The sequence below is a fragment of the Microcaecilia unicolor genome, chromosome 6 (genome assembly GCF_901765095.1).
Source record: "Microcaecilia unicolor chromosome 6, aMicUni1.1, whole genome shotgun sequence".
NCBI lineage: Eukaryota > Metazoa > Chordata > Amphibia > Gymnophiona > Siphonopidae > Microcaecilia > Microcaecilia unicolor.
The window spans coordinates 91,433,279-91,451,835 of record NC_044036.1 but is presented as its reverse complement, the minus strand read 5'-3'; the positions used below and the strand labels follow the sequence as shown (position 1 = coordinate 91,451,835).

The window sequence follows — 18,557 nt, the reverse complement described above, 5'->3', positions numbered from 1 at the left end:
AAATTCAAGCAGGAAATAGCCACAGGTAAAAGCATACTTCTCCTCTAATTCGACATGTCGAGCGCAACACACTGCCTCATCCTCTCATCTCAACATAACCAGTACAAACCCACAACCATAAACACACCAGGGCACACCCTCCCTACCTCAGACAGCCTAAAAATACTTGGCATCACAATTGACCGCAACCTTACCCTCGAGAACCAAGTAAACTCCGTAATAAAGAAAATGTTCTTTTCAATGTGGAAACTGAAACGATTAAAAACTTTCTTCCTGAGAGAAACGTTTTGAAACCTAATACAATCAATGGTCCTAAGCCATGCAGATTACTGCAATGGAATCTATGCGGGATGCAAAGAGCAACTCACAAAAAAAACTTCAGACCGCCCAAAACACAGCAGCCAGTCTGATATTTGGTAAAACACGTTTCGAAAGTGCTAAACCCCTCTGTGCAAAGCTGCTTTGGCTCCCAATGAAAGAACGGATCATCTTCAAAATCTGCACTTTGGTCCACAAAATAATCTACGGCGTAGTCCCAGGATACATGACAGATCTCATAGATCTACCAACCAGAAACAGAATTGGATCATCATGATCATACCTAAACCTACATTACCCAAATTGTAAAAGACTTAAATACAAAACAACTTACGCATCCTGCTTCTCCTACATAAGCGCACAACTATGGAATGGACTCCCAAAAGCCGTGAAAACAATCCATGACCACCTAAATGTCAGGAAATCACTAAAAACCAACCTTTTCAAAAAGGCTTACCCCACCGATCCACCATAAATCCCCACACCCAGCAACACAGCATAACCAATGACTGTACTGGACAACATACAATCTTCACTCTCTTGACCCTCATAGTGCCTGTTACACATCTATCTCATTTGACCACAATATAACCTTGTATTTGTTATCAACTGACTTGGCGAACGCGTTGACGGTGCTATGTAAGCCACATTGAGCCTGCAAATAGGTGGGAAAATGTGGGGTACAAATGTAACAAATAAATAAAAATATCGGCCAGCTGGTGATAAGCAATGCCCACCAATTATACTCACTATTTCCCACCAAATTATATTTGAATATGTACAAAAGGCTAGCTGTCATTTCATATCAACTGGCCTTGCTACCTTCTCTTTGTGGGAGCCTAATGCAACCATGCCATTGCTCTATGCACACTAGATTGGTCATCGATGTTACCATTCTCTTTTTCTCTCTCTCTCCCTTTGACTGTAGTGCTGTATATTGTCAGTGGTTGGTGGGTTTTTTTTAATGTGTTTTTATTATGTTACTGTTATACTCCACTTTGGGTAAAAACAGATTATAAATTGAAATAAATCTAAATATATATACATAGAATCAGAAATTCCCAATCAGATTATATTACATTATATATTGGTTTTATATTCTGCAGTTCCATTTGAATCATAATAACAAAAGCTGCAATAATAATCCAGGAATTACAACACTACATCACAGTCTAAAATATAGGCCAACCCATGTATTTCTTGAATAAGAAAGTTTTAAGTTGTTTTCTACATTTTTAATAATTCCCTTAGGGCAGTGCTTGACAAACCCCAGGTGCCAGGTTGCTATGGCAAATAAAAAATGGGACCTGGTGCCTGATTTCTACAGCCCTCAACATATGGGCACTTCACTGGAGCTGGGGGAAGGAAAGAAAGCAGTTCTGCTACCTCTTACCTTCTCTTCTAAATCTGCATGTCGATGCAGGTACATAATCAATGTTAACAAATGGCATATATAAAAGTATATAGAGAAGGGAGCTTATTATCTTCAATAATTAGCTCTACTTCAAATCAAATAACATCAAAAGGACCTTTAGAATGGTTTGTATTGGCTTATTTTTTATATACCATTTATATTGCGGCCATTTAAAAATGCCGCAATGAAAATATAGGAGACTACCTTGACACAGCTGATAACGAAACGTAGATCTATGTCGGTGGAATAGCGTCTCCAGTATAATTTATACCAGCTGGAAACTATTTCAATAGTAAAGAAATGAATCTAAGAATTTAAGAATTTAAGGTGAATTTAATTTTGATATAAAAAAATATTGACGAAAAAATGATACGAGGATCTATGAGGATTGCGATGGTGTCCCTTGAAATCTGCATGGCTCAGTTAGCCAATGTTGAAGCACACACGCTAATCTGATGACCCCCATATATATACAAAAAATAAGCCAATACAAACCATTCTAAAGATCCTTTCGATGTTATTTTATTTGATGCAGGTACATAAGCATGTGCACGCACACAGCCCCCCCCCCCACGCGGTGCTGATCCGAAATGAAGGAAAGAGAGGCTCTTGTCAGCTCACAGCTTCCTCCTCTGCCACTTTGGCGCAAGCCTCTTTTTCCTTCTGCTTCCAATCAGCACCAGGAAGGGGGGGAAGGGTCAGCGAATGAGCATGATGTGAGTATGCTATGGAAGGAGGCAAGAGGTGAATGTCTCTGCGTCGGGTGGGGGGGGGGGGGGGCGGCGGCAGAGGAGAGCAAAAGTTGGCTGTCTGTGTGTCGGGGAAGTGGAGTTAGGAAATGTTGCATTAGACCTTTGGTTCCCAGTTCCAGTCCTTAAAAGCCACCAACAGATCAGGTTTTCAGAATATTACTAATGAATATGCATGAAAAGAATTTGCATGCCTACTACCTCAATTATATGCAAATGTATCTCATGCACATTCACCAGTGATAACCTGAAAACCTGTGAGGACTGGTGGTGGGAACCACTGCATTAGATGGTGCAAAGAGCCTAAAAAGATCATGTCTCTACATTAGGGTTTCACAACCCAGTCCTCGGCACACAGTTAGCCAGTCAGGTTTTCAAGATATCTACAATGAATATACATGAGATGAATTTACATGCATTGCCTCCTTTCTATGCAAATCTATCTCATGCATATTCATTGTGGGTATCTTGAAAACCTGACTGGCTAAGTGCGTCCCAAGGACTGGTTGAGAACCCCTGCTATACATCAAAGGTCCTTTAGATTTCCTTGTATCTTGGCAGATGTTCTGCACCCTCACCTCTATGTTGTATAGCTTGAACTGCAGACCAAGAATCTTGTAGTCTATCAGCTGGTTTCCTCTCAGCTGTGTGAATGCCTCTGTAAAGTCTTGTAGAGCTCTTTTATAGCTGGAGAAGTAAGGACAGTTCACACATAAGCAAGATCTAGAGATGAGTGAACCAGAAGATTTTCATATGAATGGCATTGCATGCATCCACTCCTCTTGTTCAATACAATGGAGATTCCAGCCATACCCTTGAAGATTTGATGCTTACTTTTGCACTGATCATAAATTTCTGAGGTTGAGAGATTGTGATTGAATCGTGGTTCTGGAGCAGTGATTCTCAACCCAATCTTTGGGACACACCCAGGCAGTCAGGTTTTCAGAATTTCCACAATGACTATGCTGGATAGATTTGCATATAAGAGAGGCTTTACATGTACATCTCTCTCATGCATATTCATTGTGGATATCATGAAAACCTAACTGACTAGGTGGGTCCTAAGGACAGAACCACTGTCTTAAAGGAACAAGTTCTATGCATCCAGATTAGTTTTTAGATTATTCAGTTTGACTTCAATATATACATATGACTAAAGTAAGTTGACAAGTTCTGTTTGAAATAGCTGCTTTGAATAATGCAGCTTATTTAATGATATGCACCAGTCTTACAAACAGTGGCATAGCTATGTGGGGCCACGGGGGCTTGGGCCCCCGTAGATTTGGCCCTGGACTCCCCTGCCGATGACCCTCTCGACCCCCCCCCCTCCTGCCACCAATCCTCCCCCGCCGCCACCGTCTCCTACCTTTGCTGGCGGGGGACCCCAACCCCCGCCAGCCGAGGTCCTCTTCTTCCGGCGCAAGGCTTCGTTCTGTTTCTGTGAGTCTAATGTCCTGAAGCCATGCGCCGGAAGAAGAGGACCTCGGCTGGTGGGGGTTGGGGTCCCCTGCCAGCAAAGGTAGGCGACGGCGGGGGACGGTTGGCAGTGGGAGGGGGATCGAGAGGGCTGTTGGCGGGGGGGAGGTCAAAGTTGTTGGTGGTGGCTGCAGCGTCGGGGGGGGGGGATCGGCAATGGCGGGGGGGGTCAGCAGCACCGGGGGGGCTAAAATGTGCCCCCTTTCCTCGGGTTCTGGACCCCCCTCCCACCGAAGTCTGGCTAAGCCCCTGCTTACAAAGGACTCAGTTTCTAGGCCCTTTATGTTGGATGCATGTAGGAACATATTGAAAGATGGAGACCCTATTTTTGATTGACCCTTTTCCGAGCTTACAAGTTATTTAATGATCCATGTGCAAGAAAATTGGATATTATTGGGGTAATAGTCAACCTGCAGCGGTAAGCAGTTCAGAAGCCACTAACCCTGGAAATTCAATGCCGGGGCATGTGTGGCTCCCAGAACTGAAAATCCAGATATGTCCATTGACCTGGAATTTAACCAGTGCCTGGTTAACTCGGTGTATAAACTTAGGATAGCTGTTTTGCTGTCCTAACTTTATGCGCTTACTTCACCGGTTAGTGAACTGAACATCGCTGCTAACCAGCTAAACTGCTGCTCCATCCTAACTCCAGCCCCTGGCCTGCCCCTAACCTAGCCGGTTAAGAGATGGCTGGTTTGTGGTGATATTCAGCAGCCTCTCCTGCCCAGTTAAATCCTTTTGAACAGCGATCCTTGTGTAGATGGTTTTTGACTGAACTGAGAATGTGAAGGAGTGCTGCCACCCACGGCCAAAGTGCGCTGCTGACTTGAGCGCTGCTCTGGCAGCACAGGCAGGACTTGCAGAGGAGATCTGTTCGACTGGCAGGGCTTGGCATCCCCACTAGCAAAGTGTGCTCAATGTTGTGGGTGCAGCAGTGCAGGGGGTGTGAGGGAGAGAGAGTGAATACCTGGCCCTCACAGTTGTAATTCACAGCCTATCTCTCTCCCTCTTTGCCCCAGAACACACAACTTGTTTTTATTACAGGTGCTCAACATCCATCTCTGCAGAAATCAGTAATTCAACATCCATCCATTCAGAAATCCAATATCTAGTCTGATAATCAATTAACTCAGCATCCAGTTACAAAGACTCATCCTGCCAGGGCAGAACTCTTGTTTCAACTACGTCAGCAAGTTACTTCTGCACGTATCTGTAATAAATATTTGGAAATCAAGAACAGCAAGTCTTCCTTTTGAATTTTTGTTTTGTAATGGAGGAATACGTATTATGGGAATGGTATAAGGCCTGTTTTTAGCTTTCAGGTCTTCCCTTTGGATGAATGAATGAATGAATGAATCTAATAGCTATGACTACAAAGGATGTACAGTTAGGTCTAGATTCTATATATGACGCCTAAAAAATTTGCACCAAAAAAAAAATACATCTAGGCATATTCTATAAAGTACGCCTAAATTTAGGCACAGTTTGTAGAATGCGCCTCTCATCTGCATGACTAAATGTAGTTGCGCGCAGTTACGACAGGTAAAACTGGGGTGTAAATGCCTATGCCTAAATTAGGCGTGGACCGGGTGTATTCTATAACAACATGCATAGTTTTTAGAAATGGCCACAACCCGCCTATGGTCACAACCTTTTTTCAACTACGTGCCTTAGAATTTATGCGCATTACTTTATGGAATACACTTAGACAGTTGTGCATGTGAATTCTAATTAATGCCAATTAATGTCAATAATTGTTGGCAATTATCGGCACTGATTGGCTTCTTAGCTAATTAAGTTGTGCGCGCAAATCCAGAATACAACTGGATTTGCGCGTGCAACTTAAGTCGCACTATATAGAATCCGGGGGTAAATGCTTCAGCTTGAACCTCAGAGGAAATGTCTTTGATTGGAGAATTGGTTGTGTTTGTTTGATTGGATGATTTGAAACTCAGCTGTTTCTCAAGCCTACACACTGGTGGGAACATTAACTACACTGAATGATCTTGTCTGTTGTGATTTTAATATATATTTAAAAGACAAATTATATTGACTCATACACATAAGACTTTTCCCTTTGGCACAGAAACCTGTTGAAACACAGCTATAACAGAGGGAATGAGAGATTCATATGTATTATTTTTGTTTGATCATGCACATTTGCACAATAAAGGGTTTTTTTTCAGCTTGATTGAGAGGCAGCTGATCGAATTTATGAGTAAGCTTCGGATGGCATGACACTTGCCTTTTGCTCTGTTTCACAATAACATTATTATTTATAGTATAAGTTGCACACATCATTTAAAAACAGTTTTGATTTATATACGCTAGCCCCGATTTAACTGATTAATGTTTGGGTCTTGTCTGATATTGTGCTTCTTTACAGGAATCATTTTATTCTATTTATTTAGCCTGCTGTCCCTGTAACACCCAGAATGGATTACAAAATTATATACATAATAATTAAATACAGATGTAACATCAAAATGTAATTAAAACAAAATATACATCTATACTGACATAAAATCATGGTACCTTCCTTTTTTCCCCACAAGCCATTCCTATCAAATTAGATCAAGAACTCAGAAGTAGTAAGAGCAGTCTGGAAGCCAGAAACTGCCCTGTTGACTGTATTCCAGAGTTGCCAAGAGGCTCCATTCTCTTTTTAGGACAGGCTGGGTCAATTCTGGGTTTATTCTGCTGCATGCAGGGAGATCTAGTCCTATTCCCCATAGAGAACTCAACAGAGAAATCAGAACTATAAGGCCATGTACATGATAGGGCAAAACCACAACTTGCTTCATCTGTTCTAAAAAAATTGGAGTCCATTAGTAACCCTATTGTACTCAATGCTTGAGTTGCCCTAGCACTTACTCTCCTTTCTTGAGGTACACCGTCCCTCGCTGGAAAAAGGCTGCAGCTAAGTGCTTATCTCGTTCAATAGACCTGGTGAAAGCCTGTAAGGAGGAAACAGATGGTTTATAATTCAGGGAAAAAAAAGAAATCCAGGAGACAGGGACTTGCAGGCTGACTTAAAAGCCCTGGCAGAGGTTTTCTGATATCACTACTCCACTGCTAGCACAAAACAGACCCTTCAGCAGCAGTACACTCATTCCACCTAAGGCATGGCAGGTACAAGTCTGTGGCCTGCTGCATAGAGGGAAGTGTTGTAATGCGCACTTATAATTATAACTAGGGACTGTGGTGCTTTTAGAAGTGAACACAAGACCAAGAATTGCTAAATCATCCCAGAATCAGTTACATCTCTCCTGTCACAACTGTCAGGAATGGTGAGCCCCTGGACCAAAGCCGGGGCTTTGGCAGACAAATCACCGGGGCTGGCACAGGGAGGAATCAGAACAGACTGGACTAGGATAAACTAACAGACTCAACAAGGCAGGACAGAGGTAACTAAACACAATGGACAACACAAGAACCGGATCCAGGCGAGGCAAGGAAAAGAAGGCAAAGGGCCAGAACTGGAACCTAGACAGAACAAGGCAAGACTCAGAACTGAATTAAAACTGGGACTGGGATCAAGAAATGCAAGACAAGGCAAAACACGGAAGAAGATTAAAAGTGGGTCCAGAAAAGGGCAAGGCAAGGACTGGATCTGGACAGGACTAGACTGAAAGAGACAAGACAAAGTACAACTAGACAGGCAAGACAGGGTAGGAGTACAACAAGAATAACAGAAGCAAGACAATAAACAAGGCAGGGACAGGATTCAGGATTCTCAAACAGGATTCAGGATTCTGGAACAGGCTTGGGTTGGCTGGAACAGGATTATGGAATGGGCTTGGCTTGACTAGAACATGATTCTGGAATGGGCTTGGCTTGGCTGGAACAAGATTCTGGAATAGGACTCTGGAACGGGCTTGGCTTGACTGGAACAGGATACTGGAACAGACTTGGTTTGACTGAAACAGGATACTGGAAGGGACCTGGCTTAGCAGGGAACTGGGATAGAACTAGCTCAAACCTAGAGCAGGAGCAGAACCTGGCTCAAACACACACAGGAACAAAACTTGGCAGAAACAGAGCTCAAGAGCCAGGAAGCAAACATGGCAGGCAAAGGATTAAGCAGACTAAGGGAAGACAGACAAACAAACAAACAAACAAAGAAGCAATGTGCTTACCAGCACCCACAGCTGGATAGCACTGAAGTAATCAGGTATGATGCTGACTTCTACAGACTCAGAATAAACAGACAAGAACCACACACACAGGAAACAGAAGAAGAAATATAGAAACAGAGCTTGGCTTAAACACAGAGCTTGGCTTAAACACAGAGCTTAACTATAGCAAGAGTCAAAAGGAGGGCTAGACTAAAAGCAGGAGCCAAGGGTAAAGTCAAATAGATACAGACACCAAGGGCAGGGTGTGGCTCTACAACCAGGCTTTCAGGAAACAAGGTTCAAAAGCAAACTCACAGAAACAAAGGAAAGTATTGAAACACAGCACAGACCTTCAGGAGTAGGGTTACCATTTGGCTCCAGAAAAAGGAGGACAGATTAAGCCAGTCTGGGTTTTACTTCCATTGCTTTCAATGGATGCAAAACCCGGATTGGATCAAAGTGTTCTCCTTTTTCTGGAGCCAGATGGTAACCCTATTCAGGAGCAAAACACTCAGGAACATAGCCAAGCATGGATATTATCTAAACAGGTAACCCAAGATTCAGAGACCTCTTGCAAAGGCAAAGTAGGAAAGCTCATTGGGTCCTTATAAAGGAGTAGGCTGATGATGTCAGAAGTAGGAAATGAAGCAGAAGCAGGTACACCAAAGCGAGGCTTAGCTAACAGGAAGAACAACAGGAAATGGAGCAGAAGCAGGGAGACCAAAGGGAGGCTTGGCTTACAGGAAGAACAACAATTGGGAAAAAGGCAGACTGGAGAGGTCACAGAGCTAGATACAGAGAAACAGAAGGTCTGAACATAAGGGCACGGCCACAACCGTGACACTGCTCACCCCCCCCCCCCCCCCCCTTGGAACTGTAAAGTTACCAGTGATTCTTATGAAATTAACCACTTTAGAGAGGAACTAAGCAGAGTCACTGTCCACTGCTGCTCATGTTTACTATTCACAAAAAAATGGCTTTATAACATTCAAGGTTACTGGACTGGGGTCACTTTCAGTTCCTTTTCCTACCAGTAAGTACAGACCAAAAAATAGCAACACATTCAAAGATGTCTTTGGTTCAGTTAAAGAAATAAAAAGTCTTTTTTAGACACGTTTTACAATAGGCAAGATTATCTGTCTTTATGAATACTTGTGCTTGTATATGCATGACCAGACAAACACACAGAGCAGGTGGGCAGGAACCAGGAAGACAGGGGACAGCCCAGACCCTGCCACCTGAAGAACAGTGGCAATCGCCTACAGCAGTTCACCTCCCCCATTGTCTCCTGCCCCACAGATATATACCCTCAAATTCTACAAATGGTGCTCAAAATTGTGTCCTCAAATTTGGGTTCGTATCCAATTTGTGTATGCAATTTAATTGAATAATCAATAATTGGGTGTAAACTGGCAACAATTTGAATTTACGAGCATATCTTCCTAGTCGGTATTCTATAAAGGTGCTCACATAATTTTTTAAGTGCACATCCGAAAAGGGGGCATTATCATGGGAGGGGCATTGGCAGGTCAGGGGCATTCACTTCAGATGCGCACAGTATTACAGAATACAGGAGATTGACTCCTAATTCAGGTGCGAGGGTTTACACCAGGTTTCAGTTGGTGTAAATCCTGGCGCCCAAAATTGGGCACAGATCCCATTGCTAAGCACTGTTTTATAAACGGTGCCCAATTTGTAGTTCCTAGCCCCACCTTTAGAAAGCATCCCCCAACTTCTATATATGATACTCAAAATTGTGCGCAGAATTTAATTGATCGACAGGCCAATCAGCATCAATTATTGGCACTAATTGGCAGCAATTAGAATTTACATGTGCATCTTTGTAGTCTGTAATCTATAAAGATGAGCACGTACATTTTTCCACGTTGATCCAAAAATGGGAAAGTGGGCCATAGAAGGGGCATGAGCAGATCAGGGGTATACTTAGAATTTTCAAGCAGTATTATAGACTATGGCAAACCCACACCTAATTTAAGCACGATGATTTACACCAGGTTTCAGCTGGTGTAAATATTCGCTCCCAAAATTGGGCACAGCTCCTGGCGCTAAGTGTTATTCTTTCAAGGGTGCCCAGCTTGGAGAGCTATTTATAGAATAAGGCTTACGCATTCTTTTCAGCACCCAAATTTGCAGGCCATTTACAGATTCTAGTCCCATATGTCTATGAGGCAGGGAATAGTGGGGAAAGAGGGAGTTTGCTCTTGGGGGGAACCCACTGGAGGAAGAAGAAGCACTCCATTGTGTCACTCTAATTAAGGAGCTGCCTAGTTTTAGACAGCAGGCGGGTGTGCAAATGGTGGTATTCTGGTCATTTCACATGTAACTGGCCACTTACACACAGAAATTACCTTATATAGAATATCACCCGCAAGCAGAAAAGTACATGTCATGATTTCATGAGCATATGCATCAGCAGAGTACACAGTTGCATGCATAGATTATAGAATTCTATCATTTAAGTATGTGCATGCTAACATCTAAGCATGCTCATTTGCACCAGCTGTAGGGCTGCTATAAGTGATTGCACCTTAATGTACACACGTTTTCAGTCATTTACTAACGTTCTATAAAGAAAAGTAGGTGCCTACCACTTCAACTCTTTTAGGTCAGTCTGCAAGTCTCAAGTATGCAATCCTTTGCCTGGGGCATAGTTTTGCCCATTAATCACCCTGGCCTTCTGAGGGAAACAGAGGCTGACCTGCTTCTGCTGACAAAAAATGGATGCCTCCAGCAGGAGTAAAGAGACCTCTTCAAAATAAACCAGCTTACGCTGGGTCTGAACATAAGAACAAAAGAACATAACAGGTCTACCAAGCCCAGTATCCTACTTCCAACAGTTGCCAGTGCAGGCCACAAGTAGCTGGCAGGAATCCAGAGGCAGCAGGATTCCATGCTACTCATCACAGTGCCTTTCCCCAAGTTCACCCTAACAACTGGTTTTGAACTTATCCTCTTTTCCAAACTTTTTTTTTAATGCAGGTATGCTTTAACACATCCTCTCACAATAAGTTCTAGAGCTTAACTATATGTTAAAGTTAAAAAATGTTTTCTCGTATTTGTACTATCATAGAGTATCCTCTAGTCTTTGTACTTTTTGAAAGAGTAAACAGTTGATTCACATTTACCTGTTCCATCCACTCAGTTTTTTATAGACTTCTATCATATCTCCCCTCAGCCTTCTCTTCTCCAAGCTGAAGAGCCCTAACTTCTGTAGCCTTTCCTCATATGAGAGTCTTTCTATCCCCTTAATCAAATTTTGGTTGCCTTTCTCTATACCTTTCCCAGTTCTACTATATTATTTTTTAGATGTGGCAACCAGAATTACACGCAATACTTAAAATGCAGTTGCATCATGGAGCAATACCGAGGCATTATGGTATTCTCTGTTTTCATCTTTATTTCTTTTCCAATTAATTCCTAACATTCTGTTTGCTTTTTTGGTTACCGCCACAAACTGAGCATAAGCTTCCAAAACTCACCAAAAACCTACTGTACCCAACAGTACACCACTACAATAGCCCTTATGCCTGCAGGTGTCACTTATATTTAGGTACAGTAGGTTTTTGGTGGGTTTCAGAGGGCTCACACATTCCACCACAAGTGTACTAGTTAGAGTGGGATATGGGCCTGAGTTCCCTTCTCTACAGTCCACTGCAATGAGCACTAGGCTACTCCAGGAACCTGCTTTTTGCTCCAATAGGACTGGCTGTAACATCTGAAGCTGTCATAGAGGCTGATATATACTGTTTCTTTCACATATTTGATTGGTGGGTTGGGAGGGGGGTCAGTGACACACTCACTTGTCTGAACTGTAAATCAGCTTGAATTCTGAGCATGAGATTCACCTGGAATGTTCAGATGATAAAAATCAGGGGTTTGGAATGATATTATCCTAAGAAACAGAAGCACAGGAGCTACAAGAATTTGCTGGGCTCCAAATCATAAAATCTAGTTTAACTCAGCTACACCAGATATCCTAAGGATGTAGAAATGCTACATATCCCCTAAGTAATGCTTTTATAGGTTAATGAAGAGACTGCCACTGAACATCTCAGTTCTGCAGTAGTTCTATCAACTTTAATGGGGAAAATTAAGGGTGTATGCTTTTTTCCCCCCAGGAAAATCTTTAATATTTAAGCACAGCTTTTCAAGCAATTTATTTCAATTACTGTTTGCTGTATCATGCTTCTCAGTCTGCTGAGTCACTGGCTTTGGTTCAATAATTACACTTCTTCTATTCAAATCTGACTTCCAGCAATTAACCCTAACTACGAGAATGCCTATGTTCCTCTCAGGATGGGGTTAAAAGAGTTGTTACCTAAAAATAATGGAGTCAATATTAAAAAAAAAAAAGAGGCTCCTGCCCATTTAAGTCCCGCTGAGCTGGATGGGCGCTGATATTCAGCTGCATTTAACCAGGTAGTGCTTCTAAATATCTCTGCTATCCAGCCATTTCCTAACCGGCTAGGTTAGAGGCGGTCTAGGGTCGGGGCTTGGGTGGAGTCAGCACTTAGTCCGTTAGTGGCACTATTCAACCCACTAACCAGTTAAGGGGTCCTTTTATCAAGCTGTGGGATAAAGAGCCCTGTGTAATGGCAGGGATTATTTTTCCTGCGCAGCAGGGCCCTTTTTACCGCAGTGGGTAAAAAAACCCCCAGACAAACATCGCCATGTGGTAAGAGAACTCTTCCTGCATGGCTATGCAGCGGGACCCCTTACCGCCACCCACTGAAGTGGTGATAAGGGTTCCCGTGGTAACTCAGCGGTAACCAGGTAGCACATGGCGATGCCCGATTACTGCCGGGTTACCATTGTGCAAGCCATTTCTGGAGTCTTTTCTTTTTCCCCTGGAAATGATGTGCACTCAGGGCAGAACTACTGCCAGCAGCCACGTTGGGCCAGCAGTAGTCCCAATTTAGCGTTCAGTAAGCTCGCATTACCAAAACTTTGTAAAAGACCCCCTAAGTGCATAAAGTTAGGACAGTACTTTATTTGCCAAGTTAACTGGGCACCAGTCTAAATATTGGCCGGTGCCTGGTTAACTTCTGGGTCAGCACACATACCCAGATATTCAACCAAGGAAGCCATGCATGCCCCGGCATTGATTATCTGGGGTTAGTTCAACCCACAGCTGAAGCGATTCACAAGCCGCTTACTGCTGCGGGCTGAATATTACCCTGAAAATTATTATTTGGGTCCTATTTGATAGTGTCTTCTACCCAAATCTCATCTCATTCTTCCTTTTCAGATCTGACTTTGACACAAAGAAAGCATCATGAATAGCTGAAACCTATGGGCTCTGCAAGGAAAATTTGTGTGGGAGACCCTAGGTCAACATGAGCAAGTGATAAGGCCCCCAGTATAAAACCAACAAATTAGGGTGGAATTTCTTTGGTTACTAGACTTCAGAATTAGGTGTAGATGGACAGTAGAGTTTTCACCTGCTTCTGAACTACTTCAAAGAAGGATTTCCAGCTTTGGGTAACAAGAAGGTTTGAATGCATGGATCTATAAGAACTCAACTCTTCCAGCTTGACCAAGAAGACCCTGATGGATCCATAGTCCTGTGCCTACCCTCCAGCCCTCTGCATAACCATATTATCAATTTACACAACACTGTACAAAAAATTAACTTTTGTTTCTTATCAAAACTATAAATCTCACTATTCTGCATTTGGGGTCACAATCTGGGTAAGCCCTCCATACAGATGACATCAGTCCCCCACCTACATGGTGCCACATGCTTTCTGTGGCTGTGCAAATAGGGTTGCAGCCACAGAAAGTCTGCTGAATGTGGAACTGTCTCCTCTGACAATATTGTAAATACCCTGTAGGAATGGTATTTAGTGCTTATCTTGCACAGTTAAGTGCCCCCCTTGCTCTATAAGGTAACAGTTAACATAGGAGCCAATTTTTCCAAAATTATTAGTGCTAAGCCTAATCGAAATAACCCCTCTCTGGACACATACAAGGAATTTTCTCAATATTAGGGGTGTTCAAGCACCCACAGAGCCGGGTCCTATGTTAGTTAGTACAAGGTCACAGAGAGAGGAATAGATAAAGAAAACAAATCTATTAATTTCTAGAGGCTTAGTTCTCTGTCTTTAGGAAGGCAGTTTTCAATTTTTTTGTTTAACAAATCCCACCATTCTCAGACTTAAGATCTTCCAAGTGCTGAAAATAATACATAAAGAGAAGCTGATAATCATTGCAAGTATCTGTTTTATCATTGTTTGTAGACTACTTTTGTCAACTATAGCTATATCTCTATCAATCCTCACATTTTAATATGTACCAGTAGGTAGCAGTACCTCACCTTCTCAGCCTTTTCCAAGTCATTAAGGATCTGATAGATGCATCCAATATTAAAGCAGATTTTTGAGTGTGGATCCTGGATAGAAGTGAAGGCATCCAGAGCTGCTTTCCAGTCCTTCCTGTCTGCTGCTGACACCCCCTCACTCCAAAACCTGATATTTTCTGCTAGAGACATGGTATGGTGCAGTTCTTTTTTACAGGTTTTTCTTAGATCTTGCCGCAAACCTGTCTTTGTGTTTGAAAAGGGGAGCTGACACTCTTTCGCCTCCTGATACAGAAAATCTGATTAGCTTCAGGGACTTCTCAGTGTTGCAACAGATCCAGGAAATATCTGTAAGTCTCTGTAACAGAAACACAGTTTTACAAAGAGGAAGTGCCTTAGAAATCAGCTGAGAATACATTAGTTCCCTAAATAGACTCTGATGTATCAAATGCAGCTTTGTCATGTTAAGTAACCTTTTCTTCTTGTTTGAGATCTCCAAGAATTCTAACATGCTCATAAGTCTTAGGCAGGGCTCCCAAAAGGGGTGGACAAGCAGAGCAACCACCCCAGGCACCAAGCTCAAGGAACTCCATGCTGACTTTTAGAGTGAATCTGCAAGCCTCAAAGGAAATGTGGATGCCAGAAGTGACGTTTGCCTGAGCACTTTTACATTCTGCAATTGACCTGGTTCAAAGCTTTGAGCTCTGCTGGTTTTAGAATTTTTAGTTATGCAGATGATATTACCATATATTACTCTCTGTCTCAGACAGCTGAAGACACTGCAATTAGAGTAAAAGATTGCATCCATCTACTTGAAACATGGATTAAAGCTCATGGCTTGAAGCTTAATAAGGATAAGACTAAATTTATTTTATTAAGACAACCTACTAATTTTTGGACTGATAATATATTGAAGCTAACCAGTTCACATTTCACTTTTGAAAAAAATATTAAGATCCTTGGTGTTCCTGTCTCAGGATCTCTGTCTTTGGATTCCCAGGTGAATCTACTTATTAAGAAATCATTTCTGTTAATGAGAAAACTTTGAAGAATACGTAACTGCTTTGATCTTCATACTTTTAGATTGATTGTCCAAAGTTTGCTTCTGTCTAATTTGGATTATGGCAAATACTGTCTATGTGGGCTGTTGAAAAGGTCTGTTAAGGAAGATTCAGATTATTCAGAATACAACCACAAGTCTAATTTTTTCTGCTCATAAATATGATAGAGTTTCTCCATTATTGCAGGACCTCCACTGTTTACCAGTGGAGGCTCAAATTCAATTTAAAGTTTGTATTTTAGTTCATGAAATTCTTTTTGGACAGTTACCAGAGTATCTGCTCAGTTGGGTCCAAATATCTAATAAAAACAGAGGCCTTCGAGATAGTTTTTTTTTTTTTTACTTCATTGCCCTAGTCCTGCTAAATTTAAAAATAAAACCATTTATTCTGCAAGCCTCATGTTTCAAGCCCCACTGTTATGGAATTCTCTCCCTGTACAATTAAGAAAAATGCAGAACTGACCTACTCTTTGAAAAGCCTTGAAAACTTTTCATTTTAAGAAGTTTTATGATTAGATTGTACTTGTTTTGTTTTCTTCTTAATATGTATTATCTAATTAGTTGTTAATTCACAGGATATGCCTGCTCCTTCTTGTTGTGACCCACACTGAACTCTTTTGGGTAGTTGTGGAATATAAGAAGTGAAGTAAATTAAAGTAAAGTTCATCTGACAGCAAAATTTCAGTTCTGCATCTAGTACTGGCAGAGATTCCACACAACTTTGCAGAGAAAAATCTGAACACCAAGAAAACCAGACTGTAAAGCCTGTAGGGTAGGACCTTTAGCTTAGACGTTGGTCAGTCTGTAGAATGAGGCAGTCCTACCTTCTGACATCATTTCCTCTTTCCATGAGGGTGGGACTCTGAGGGAACGAACTCATGAAGAGAAGGCTAGAGACCGGCAGGGCTTTCAATGATGCTGCCGCTTTGACGGAGGTAATAAAAAAGATTTAAACCCTGCAGGGTGGCACTGTGGCAGGAAGAAAAAGGGGGGTGTTGGGGGGAGAAGAGGGTGGGCAGGTGGATATGAATGGGAGGGGAGGATGGGGGCAAAGGAGAATCACTGGACATGGATGGGAGTGGGAGGGGAGGGCAGGGCAGGGGAGAGAGGAGAATCACTGGGTATGGATGGATGGAGGGGGGCAGGTTAGAGAAGAGAATTGCTGGGTATGGATGGATAGATGGAGGGCAGGGGAGAGGAGAGTTGCTGGACGTGGGTGGATAGAGGGGAGGAGAGAGGAGAGTTGCTGGACATGGGTGGATAGAGGGGAGGGCAGGGGAGAGAGGAGGTTGCTGGACATGGGTAGATGGAGGGGAGTTCAGGGGAGAGAGGAGGGTTGCTGGACATGGGTGGATGGAGGGGAGGGCAGGGGAGAGAGGAGGTTTGCTGGACATGGATGGATGGAGGGGAGGGCAGGGGAGAGGAGAGGAGAGTTGCTGGACATGGGTGGATGGAGGGGAGGGCAGGGGAGAGAGGAGGGTTGCTGTACATGAATTGATGGAGGGGAGGGCAGGGAGAGAGGAGAATTGTTGGACATGGTTGGAGGGAGGGAAGGGAAGACAGGAAGGAGATGCACATGGATGTAGGGGAGAGAGAAGAAATTCTGGACATGGATGGAGGGGAGGGAAAAGAAAGGAAGGAGCTAAGATGAGGGAAAAGGAAGAGAGGAGAAAAACTGCACATGGATGGAGAAAATAGGCAGAAGCTGGATCCACTGGACAGTCAAGTCTGCGGAGGACCCAGCTTTTACTTACGGATGTAGGGCAAGAAATGAAGAAGAAAGGAGGAAAGTAAAGAAATAAATGGAAAGGAAGCCCTGGAAATGGAGTTAAGAGAACAAAAGAAACCCTTCGAGCACACTCCCCCCCCCAGCCAAAAGTTGGCCTCATTGCTAAAATTTGTTTACGAGTTTGGGCCATTTGACACGCAAAATCTTGAGTAATGGTAATCTTTGCATCATTCCATCTGAGATCAGGAATGTGTCTTGCTTTTAGTAAGTATTTCCATTGTTTGAGGTAAATGCAATATTTTTAAGATGAAAGGATGTGGGTCTCATGTTTCTGAGTAATGAGAAGGAATTTGGTGGACTCTCTCAACTTCAAATGGGCATATGAAGGAGATATTGAGCAGTTTCCGTATGAGGTTTTCAATAAAAGTAACAGGGTCTTGTTTCCTGATGCCCTCAGGCTCAGGTAGACCCAAAATTCTTAAATTGCACCTGCAGCTCCTGTTATTACCTCCTTCTAGGTCTTTATGTAGTGCTGTCAGTTTCTCGCTGTCATTATGCCTTTTAAAGGCCTTGTCTTCAAGCTTTGATATATGGGTCTCGGCCTGTATAGTGTGTTTAGCACAAAATTTAATTTGTATCACAAGATTAGCAATTTCAGATTGGAAAGCATTAATATTTTTCATGCTGTTTTGAATGCGTGTTTTGATAGAATTTAATTCTGCCTTTACCGAATCCAAGACATCTTGCAATTTTCTAGGCACTGCCATCTTCAGTGGGGTGGGTAGATCTTGCTTAGGTCTGCTTTGCACCATTAGGTCTGCCATTACCCATTTCTTCAGCTTTTAAATAATTCTCAGCCAGGGTTGTGGCTTCACCTATTATCTTTGGTCCTTGTTGTATGACCCACAGGATCGTTAAAAACTGTTCCAAAACAATCAACTTTACTATATCCTCTGCCGTCTGCCACTCAGGTTCTAACCATCATGTGGCCCAATCAACTGCATTCACCTCGAACCTGCTAAAGCTTCCACTGCCACTACTGAACTTCTTCATGCCCCCTCCCCTAAGCTGCTGCTATTGGACATCTTCACACCGCCCTCCCTGAAACTGCTGCTGCTGCTGCTGAAATCCTTCACACACCCTTCTTTGAAGCTACAGCTACTGAAATTCTTCACACCCCCTCCTGAAGCTGTGCTACTGCATTCCATCATGCCCCCTCGCTGAAGCAGCTGGTGCTGGACTCCTTCACATCCCCTCCCTAAAAATGCTGATGCTGGATTCCTTTGCACACACCCTCCCTGATGCTGCTGCTGCTGCTGCTGCTGCTGCTGTTGAACTCCTTCATTCCCTCTCCCTGTAGTGGTGTAGCTAGAC

General features: G+C 42.8%; 1 protein-coding gene across 1 annotated transcript in view; it reads right to left on the bottom strand.

Moving 5' to 3' along the window:
• Window positions 1-14,750, bottom strand: part of NCF2 (neutrophil cytosolic factor 2) — a 69,029-nt gene extending 54,279 nt beyond the window's left edge. The window contains exons 1-3 of the mRNA XM_030207406.1: window positions 14,413-14,750; window positions 6,832-6,914; window positions 3,060-3,168 (exon numbers count right to left, since the gene is read on the bottom strand). Coding sequence (XP_030063266.1) covers window positions 3,060-3,168; window positions 6,832-6,914; window positions 14,413-14,586 — 366 coding nt within the window. The 5' untranslated portion in view covers window positions 14,587-14,750. The remainder of the gene's footprint in view (window positions 1-3,059; window positions 3,169-6,831; window positions 6,915-14,412) is intronic.
• Window positions 14,751-18,557: the final 3,807 nt, after the last annotated feature.